The sequence below is a fragment of the Rhinolophus sinicus genome, chromosome 14 (assembly GCF_057876585.1).
Source record: "Rhinolophus sinicus isolate RSI-liver-muscle chromosome 14, RSI-T2T, whole genome shotgun sequence".
Lineage (NCBI taxonomy): Eukaryota > Metazoa > Chordata > Mammalia > Chiroptera > Rhinolophidae > Rhinolophus > Rhinolophus sinicus.
This window is the reverse complement of record NC_142514.1, coordinates 99512632-99522520: the sequence shown is the minus strand read 5'-3', so window position 1 is coordinate 99522520 and position 9889 is coordinate 99512632. Positions and strand designations below refer to the sequence as shown.

The following is a 9889-nucleotide window of genomic DNA, read 5'->3' as shown; positions in this document are numbered from 1 at the left end:
GACAGGCTGTCCCCTATCACCTCTGCTTTGCAACATAGTGTTGGAAGTCCTTGCCAGAGCAATCAGGCAACAGAAGGAAATAAAAGGCATCCAAATTGGGAATGAAGAAGTTAAATTATTACTCTTTGCAGACAACATGATGCTGTATATAGAAAACCCTGAAGACTCCACCAAAAAGCTATTAGAAACAATCAACGAATACAGTAATGTGGCTGGCTACAAAATCAACGTACAAATGTCCATTGCATTCCTATATATTAACAATGAAGTCTCAGAAAAAGAAATACAAAAACAATTCCTTTTGCAATTGCAGCAAAAAGAATAAAATACCTAGGAATAAACGTAACCAAGGACGTGAAAGACCTATATGCTGAAAACTATAAGACATTTTTGAAAGAAATTGAAGAACACACAAAGAAATGGAAAGACATTCCGTGCTCATGGATTGGAAGAATCAACATAGTTAAAATGGCCATATTACCCAAAGCAATATACAGATTTAATGCAATCCCCATCAAAATCCCAATGGCATTTTTTAAAGAAATAGAACAAAAAATCATCAGATTTGTTTGGAACCACTAAAGACCCTGAATAGCCAAAGCAATCTTAAGAAAAAAAAATAATAATGGAGGTATCACACTTCCTGACTTTGGCTTGTACTACAAGGCTACAATTATCAAAACAGCATGGTATTGGCAGAAAACCAGACACATAGACCAATGGAATAGAATTGAGAACCCAGAAATAAAACCACATAAATATGGACAGATAATTTTTGACAAAGAAGCTAAAAACATACAATGGAGCAAAGACAGCCTCTTCAATAAATGGTGCTGGGAGAATTGGATAGCCACGTGCAAAAGAATGAAACTGGACTGCTATCTGTCACCATGTACCAAAATTAATTCAAAATGGATCAAAGACTTAAGCATAAGACCTGACACAATAAACTATATAGAAGAAAACATAGGTACTAAACTTATGGACCTTGGATTCAAAGAGCATTTTATGAATTTGACTCCAAAGGCAATGGAAGTAAAAGCTAAAATAAACGAATGGGACTGTATGAAACTTAAAACCTGCACAGCAAATGAAACCATTGACAAAATAAAGAGGCAACCAACTGAATGGGAGAAGATTTTTGCAAACAGCGCCTCTGATAAGGGGCTAATATCCAAAATGTACAAGGAACTCATGCAACTCAACAACAAAAAAACAAACAACCCAATTGAAAAATGGTCAGAGGACCTGCAGAGACATTTATCCAAAGAGGACATACAAATGGCAAATAGACATAGGAAAAAATGCTCAACATCACTAATCATCACAGAAATGCAAATAAAAACCACAATGCGCTATCGCCTCACCCCAGTCAGAATCGCTATCATCAACAAGACAAATAGTAACAAGTGTTGGAGAGGCTGTGGAGAAAAAGGAACCCTCATACACTGTTGGTGGGAATGCAGACTGGTGCAGCCGTTATGGAAGGCAGTGTGGAGGTTCCTCAAAAAATTACGAATAGAATTGCCATATGACCCAGCAATCCCTCTCCTGGGTATCTACCCAAAAAATCTGAAAACATTTATCCATAAAGACACGTGTATTCCAATGTTCATTGCAGCTTTGTTTACGGTGGCCAAGACATGGAAACAACCAAAATGTCCTTCGATAGATGAATGGATAAAGAAGTTGTGGTATATATACATAATGGAATACTATTCGGCGGTAAGAAAAGAAGATATAGGATCATTTCTTACAACATGGATGGATCTTGAGAGTATGATGCTAAGCGAAATAAGTCAGACAGAAAAAGCAGAGAAGCATATGATTTCACTGATATGTGGTATATAAACCAAAAACAACAAAAGGACAAGACAATCAAATGAGAAACAAAAACTCATAGACACAGACAATAGTTTAGTTGTTACCAGAGGGTAAGGGGGGTGGAGGGTGGGAGATGAGGGTAAGGGGGATCAAATATATGGTGATGGAAGGAGAACTGACTCTGGGTGGTGAACACACAACGGGATTTATAGATGATGTAATACAGAATTGTACACCTGAAATCTATGTAATTTCAGTAACAATTGTCACCCCAATAAATTAAATTAAAAAAAAAAGAGTATGATCCCTAGGAGTTCATAACCTACTAATCATGTTATCTTGGGCAAGCTCTGTGACTGCTTTGTGCCTCAGTTTTTCACTTGTAGAATGTGAGTAACAATAGAGGAACTCAGAGTTGTGAGAATTAAAAGAATTAATATATGTAAACTGCTTGGAAAATGCCTGGTATATTAATATGTATCATCTGTTACTGTGATTATTATGGTTATTGTCATTGTTATTCAAATAAATTGGTGGAGAATTCCTGTCTCCTGTTCTCCCTAGTAGCCCAGAGCTTTTCTGGGGGATGCTACATATTGACAAGGATCTGATTTGGTAGAACAAGAATTGTGCCCAAAGATATATACATTAATAAAACTTAATCCTAGGTAATGAAGCTTAAACCTAGAATCCCAATCACCTTAGGATAAAGGCCCAATAGAGTCCCCACTGGAAGAACTGGCACCTTTCTTTATTACCTCAGCCATTAGACTCCTGAAGACTTGAATACTCTGTTCTTTGGGAAATGGTTGCAGCAAGAAAAAAGTTCCATATTCAGGTACTAGAAGGAAAAAAAGTACTGCAACAAAACCAAATGGGGAAAAGGTTGAGATTTGCATACTATGCACTTAGTGAAATGGATCTTCTTGTGTTTTCTTCAGGCTATCATTACCTCTTATCTGGTCTATTTCAACCAACTTGTAACAGGTTGTCTTCTCCAATTCATCTTATACTAATTTCAGTTGAGTATTTGTATAGAAGGAATTCTCAACTTTGGTTGTACATTGGAATCACCTGGGAAGCTTTAAAAACGATTGCTACCCACACAAATTCTAATTTACTTTATCTGGGGTATGGCCTACGCATTGGGATTTTTTTTAAAGGTCCTCCAGTCATTTTATTGTGCTACCAAGATTGAGAATCACTGCCGAGATGTGCATACATATCACTGGGAACTTTATCAAAATGGAGATTCTGATTCAGTAGGTCTGGGGTTAGGGTCTGAGATTCTGTGCTTCTAACAAACTCTCGGGTGATGTAGATTTTGCTGGCTCATGCATCATACTTTGAGTAGCAAGGGTTTAGAGGACATGGTAAAATTACTCCCTTGCCAATAACATCATAGGTTTTCTGTTATCTGTATAATAAGATGACTCAGCCTAGCATCTTAGGCTGGCATCAGCTATTTAAGATCATCTAACAGTAGTGGTCAAATGTCACTAATGTCACTAATCATCTGAATGACCCCTTGGCAGGTTTTAAAAAAGAAAGATTCCTGGGCCCCACACCAGGCCTACTAAATCATAATCTTCAAGGTGCAGTCTGCACAAGGTATTTTAAATACACTTCCCAAGTGGTATACACAATAAGATTTAGGAGCCACAATATGCTTTCAATATACTTTTCCAGCTTTATTTCCTATGAATTCAACCAGCAAACATTTATTGCACCTGCTAATACCAAGTACTCAGGAAACAAAGATGAAAACAGTGTAATCCTTACTCTTGAAGGGTTGGCAAGACAGATGACCAAAATCACACAATTTACTGTCCTCTGGACCTAGCCTAAATGTTCACACCTCTGCTCGAGGTCTTCTGCTTTTATGATGGGGAGCCTTTCAGCACCCCATCATTGCTTGTGTCGATCAAACCAGATGCCTTCTTTCCCATATTTGAGTCTCTATAGTATGTTTAGTCATCTCTTCAAATTTACTTTCCTTGGTCTTAAAATAGATCCACAGAGGAGAAAGCATTTACCCAAAGTGACATAACCACAACAATAATTAATATTTATATAGTGACTTCCATGTGCCAGCCATTATTACGAACACTTTACACATGTTAAATGTCTGAAATTCTCACAAAAACCTTATGAGATAGCTATTATTACTATCCCTGTTCTATGGATGTGAAAATTGAGTCACAGAAAAGTTAGGTAATTTGACCAAATAAATACACATACTCAGTAATCAAACCAGGTTTACTCTTAAGTGTTATTATACTCTACTACCAAGTTGGTGACAGGGCTGAAAGGAGAAGAAATAACTTCTAATTTCCAGGCCTGAGCACTTTTCTGGAAATCAGTTTGTGTGCTTGTTGTACAACTTAGACTCAAGCACGAGGGCAGGGACTAGGTCTTGCATCTCCAGAGTGCCTAGTGAAGGGTGCAAGCACTTAGTAGGTGCTCAAGTACTGGTATTGGATGGGCTTTCCCATCGTGGGAGAGGTAGGGGAATGGATAATTATTGAAACGAACAAGCAAGAGCAACAGCCTGCAGGTCTCATGTCACCACTAGATCACCATCACTGCACCATCCCCACCGCCCCACCCCCGCCCCTTACTACCACATCCCCACTAGCTCTGCCTCGAGCGAAGGAAGACCCTTCACCCGCTTTCAGAACGTCCCTCGTCCAGCTCAGGCTCTGCGCTCCGTCCTCCCAGCCACCAGGTGCCCCCCGACCCCCGACTCCTGCCGTCAGAACTTCATCCTCTTCCCCTGCTCCCGCTGCTTCCTGCTCCCTGGATCCAGGCCCTGAGCTCCGGGTCCCAGGCGCCCAAAGTTCCCGTGTTTGCTCTGCCAGGTAACAGCGCGGCGCGAACCACCCAGCTACCGCGGCCAGGCTGGGCTCTGGACGCGGGTGGCACAGCCCGCCCGGGACGCTAGTGGGGAAAGACGCCGGCAGAGGGCCTGGCCACTGATGGGAGGAGCCTTCTCCTGCCTTTGGGAACCCGAGGCCTTTCCGCGCCGGGCTCGGGCGCCGGGGGATGCCGGGCGTGGCCGGCAGTCCGTAGGCCGGTCTCAGGGAGATGCGTGGCGGTGACTGCGAGGCGCCCAGGTCGCTGCTAGCCCCAGACACGCCTGCTCCCAGGCCAGGAGCCAGGTGAGCCCGCCCAAAGCTCCTTTACCCGAATCTGGGCCTGGAATGAACAGCAGGAGCCGTAAAATTCTGTGCTGGAACGGCCATGTAAATACCCTCCATTCTTTCACCCAAAAGTAAAAAGCCAAAACCCAGAGATGGAGTGACTTTCCCAAGGTCACAGAGTTGTGTCTGCCATTTACAAATGTCTGTTCTTTTATTTAAGGTTTTGTAAATGGGCTACTGTTTCCAGGGAATTAGAATTCAGGGAAGAGGACTCTAAAAATACTAATCGGCATATCCAAATGAGCTGATCAGCATTACTGGCGGGTGACCCTAGGCTTTAAAAGGAAATAATAGAGGATGGTTCTTTTTACTCTGTGTACTTTGTATTTCTGGCCTTTACTCTGAAAATTGGCCTAGATGTTTTACAAAATTGATCTCAGAACTTGACCAGATTATAGAATTTTTCTTATGTTAATTTTTAAAATTTTCAATTATAGTTGACATACAGTATTATTTTATATTAGTTTCAGGTGTACAGCATAGTAGTTTGACGTTAGTATAATTTTCAAAGTGATCCCCCTCCCATAAGTCTAGTACCCACCTGGCATCATACATAGTTATTACAATGTTATTGATTATTTATGCTATGCGGTACTGTACTTACATCCCTCTATTTTGTGACCTCCAACTTGTACTTAATCCCTTCAACTTTTTCACCCATCCCCACCCCCCAACCCCAATCTGGCAACTATCAGTTTATTCTCTGTTATCTATGAGTCTATTTCTGTTTTGTTTGTTCATTTATTTTGTTCTTTAGGTTTCACATATAAGTGAAATCATATGGTATTTCAGTCCTCATTTTTCTTTTCTCTGTCTTTTTTTTCTTTTTCTTAAAAACTGAGGCTCAAGAGGTTAAAGTGATTTGCCCATACTCTTATTGGCTAGTTAGGGGCAGAGACAGAATTGGAACCAAGATCTATGATTGATACCTACTGTTTTCTTGAATAGAAATCTGATTTCACATGAAAGCTGTACAGAACTTGACCTTCATAAAGCCCTCCCTGGATAGCATTCTTGGGAGTGACTTGTGTGTTGGTCCACAGATACTATTTCACTTGTTAGAGTAGGATTAAGCAATACTTGTAGCCATGCAGAAAATTCCTGCTGCGATGAGACAGATATCTGAAATGTTTTTCACTTTTTTCCTTGTACTTTCAACAGAGGAGCTAGTGAATATTAATAACAACATCATGGTTATTTTAGATTTTAGTCCTGTATGTCTAAATTGCCTAAGTTATAGTCCTGATATCTTTGTCACCAGTAAAAATTTCAAAGTATAGTTTTCTGACTTTGTTTAATTTTTAATTAAATAGTTACCTTAAAGATATTTTTATATCTCAATAAAAACTTTTCAATTATAACCTCAAAATCATGCTTCCTCCCTTGTCAGTCTTTGGGTTGCATTTCAGAACTGAATAGAACTAGAATTTATTATCCCTTCTAAAATACCTGTACTCTGTTAGATTCTGTATTTAGGTTTACCTCAAGTTTCGATTTTGACTGATAAAGCCGTGACCCAAATACAAACTTCAGTTGAGTTTACTATTAACTTAAAACCACATTAAACTGCCATGTGTCATATGATCTCTAGGAAAGACCACATGTGGTGGTGGTGCTTTTTCATGAGAGCTTCTTATTGGGATTTTGTAAATGTGAGCGCAGTATCTAATACATGTATTATTATATCACCACATATCATTGTCTGTCATCACTGGGATATTATTAATGCCATTTACTTATAGCAATGTGTTATACTAGACAGTCTACTAACTCTGAATGCAGTTCCTGGTTTTCAGTTTAGCTTTTACCAGTTTCTAACACGTTATCTTTAAGGAACATGGAGTCAGAAATACAGCCACACTTAAATAGAAGATTCTTGGCTATGTAGATAGCCAAGGAGGGCTTCAGTGAAGGCAATATTTTTGTACTATTCAATAGTAGAAATGAAGATTATACATAAATGGACCCAATGCTCTTTTCTTAGGTGCGTCATTTGTTTTACGGTTTCGGTCTTTTCATCATAGGATGGCATTAGCTCTGTGTCTGCAGGTGCTGTGCAGCCTGGGGGTCTGGCTCTCGCTCTACATTTCTTTCTGCCACCTGAATAAGCACCGAAGCTATGAGTGGAGCTGCCGGCTGGTTACATTCACCCATGGAGCCCTCTCTATAGGCCTCTCAGCTTATATTGGCTTCATTGATGGCCCTTGGCCTTTTACATACCCAGGTAGGTGGGAGACAGGATTTTCCCTAAGGGATTTACAATATGGGGGTAGTCTTAGAAGGATGGAACTTTTTCCACAGAATTTGTACAATATCAAAGAATACTGAAAAATAATTACCATTATAATTTGTATTGGGAGTTTTCATTCTTCATTGTTGATTCTGATATTTTATATGTCATTTGTTTCTACTTTTCATAACTGTACTTTTAAAACAAATTTTAAATGTTTTTTATAATGTAGTCCGTCAAAATGTACAAAAAAAACATAAAGCCAATATCAACATCTTCCACCCACCACTCCAAACAGACTGTATTATACATAGTTTGTGGTAACCTGCAATTTTTACTTGATTGTATATTCAGAGGACATCGTCTTCCCAAGTTTATGTATCTGTGTGTGTATATCTATATCTATAGCTATATATCTATATCTATATATCTTCCTTTTTCTTTTTAATTATTATAGAATATTGTGTTGTATGCATTCCATCGTTTATTTAACCAGTGCCTCAGTATTTGGGGCAGCTATATTCATTTTTAAGCTGCTAGATATTCAAGTGTTACTTTCTTAAAATACAAAAATTATATCCCCTTGTATAGTTTGCTGGGGCTGCTGTAACAAAATACTACAGATTGGATAGCTTAAGCAACAGAAATCTATTTTTTCACAATTCTGGAGGCTAGAAGTCCAAGATCAAGGTGTTGGCTGGTTTGGTTTCTTCTGAGGCTTTGCTCCTTTGCTTGCAGATGGCTGCCTTCTTGCTGTGTCCTCACATGGTCTTCCCTTTGTGTGTGTTTGTGTCCTCATCTCCTTGATTTATAAGGACACCAATTACATTGGATTAGGGCCCACCATAACAACCCTATTTTAACTTAGTTACCTCTTTGAAAGCCTTATCTCCAAATACTGTCATATTCTGAGGTACTGGGGGTTAGGGTTTCAACATATGAATTTTGGGGTGACACAATGCAGTCTATAAGTCCCCTAGAATAAGATTTAAAAAAAATAGCTTAGATTCTTTAAAAAAAAAATTCCTTAAGATACTGAACTTTTGAGTTTTCCCCCAAATTGTCAAATTGATATGAAAGCAACTGTTAAGCTTTGTGTTTTATGTGAAGGTTCTTAATGGAATTGGACATGCCAGATTCTTGCACCCTATGTTCTTGGACATGAGAACACATTAATTTCTGGGGTTCTTTCCAAAGTCCACTTTCAAGATGGGTTAGGGTCACCAGTGTCCAATAATCTAACCCAGTAAACTACAAAATTAATCTGATATTCAGGACAAGATAACTGAAAGTTCTGGAAACAAAACTTTAGCTGCTTAAAAAAATATAAAAGGAAAGAAAGAAACTGTAGGATTTTAATTGAAAGAACAACATAACTCAATTTTATGTTGCTGCATAGAACGAATACTGAGATCATTGCTGGTGCTCACATCACTTATTGAGATCTGATTCATCAGAACAACATTTCCTGGGGTCTATAACGTTAGTTTGATGAAGACCAAGGTTTTAGATTTTAGTCTTTCTTTGGTTGTCATTAAAAAGCATGTGCCTGCCATTGTTTTTGCTTTCAATGATTTTAAAAGGTTTGCGAGACAACAATGTAAGATGCCTGTGTAAGGCAGCATAATCCCCAGTCACTCAATTTGCTTATTTTGATTTATTTCAGGCTCACCCAATACACCTCTCCAAGTGCACATTCTGTGTCTCACCTTGGGCTACTTCATCTTCGACTTGGGTTGGTGTATCTACTTCCAGTCTGAGGGGGCCCTGATGCTGGCTCACCACACGCTGAGTATCTTGGGCATCATCGTAGCCCTGATGCTTGGAGAGTCAGGCACAGAGGTCAATGCAGTCCTCTTTGGAAGTGAGATTACTAATCCCTTGCTACAGATGCGCTGGTTTCTTCGTGAAACAGGGCACTACCACAGTTTCACTGGAGATGTGGTGGACTTCCTCTTTGTGGCTCTGTTCACTGGAGTGAGGATAGGCTTAGGAGCTCACCTCCTTTTCTGTGAAATGGTCTCACCCAAGCCCAAGTGGTTTATGAAGGCTGGGGGGATAGCCATGTATGCTGTGTCTTGGTGTTTCATGTTTAACATCTGGCACTTTGCATGGAGGAAAAGCATCAAAAAGTACCAGGCATGGAGAAGCAGGCGGAGTGAAGAGCAGCAACTAAAACATAATGGACATCTCAAAACGCACTAGCCAAGTTTTACTGCGGCTAATGGATTGAGTTAAATCATCCATGGGAACCAGGTTAGAAATATGGCTGTTATGGAATCATGCTTATATAACAAACTTCGGTTTCAAAAAGGGCTAAATTTATCAAACAGTTTTCAAGTGGAGCACATACCAGTATTATAACACTAACTTCTACAGTGGTACATAGTTGTAGAAAGGGAGACTAATCAGTGGTAGTTGTTGAGTAAGCCAGAACTGCATTCCTTTAGTTTGTGGTGATCTGGGTCCTTTTGTCCCATGGGAGGCTTGATGTTCAGTCAGCTTAGAAAAGAACTCTGAAAAAATTAATGCTATTTCCTCCTTACTCCTTTGAAAAGTGACTCTTTCAACAAACACTGTTCTGCTTTCTATGTAGCAATTTAAATAAATTCACCCCATTTACTATAAAATG

The 9889-nt window shown here is 39.4% G+C and overlaps 1 protein-coding gene across 2 annotated transcripts; it reads left to right on the top strand.

The window, feature by feature from the left end:
* Nucleotides 1-4460: 4460 nt before the first annotated feature.
* On the top strand, nucleotides 4461-9768 carry TLCD5 (TLC domain containing 5). 2 transcript variants are annotated; one of them, XM_019718214.3, is made up of 3 exons: nucleotides 4461-4685; nucleotides 7052-7251; nucleotides 8924-9606. In XM_019718214.3, the coding sequence occupies exons 2-3, from the start codon at nucleotides 7053-7055 to the stop codon at nucleotides 9460-9462; spliced, it is 738 nt and encodes a 245-aa protein (XP_019573773.2). In that variant the 5' UTR covers nucleotides 4461-4685; nucleotide 7052; the 3' UTR covers nucleotides 9463-9606. The 2 variants fall into 2 exon arrangements, with proteins under 2 accessions (XP_019573773.2, XP_019573771.2); XM_019718212.3 differs by lacking the exon at nucleotides 4461-4685 and adding an exon at nucleotides 4777-4985 and having other exon boundaries at nucleotides 8924-9768.
* The last annotated feature ends 121 nt before the right edge of the window (nucleotides 9769-9889 follow it).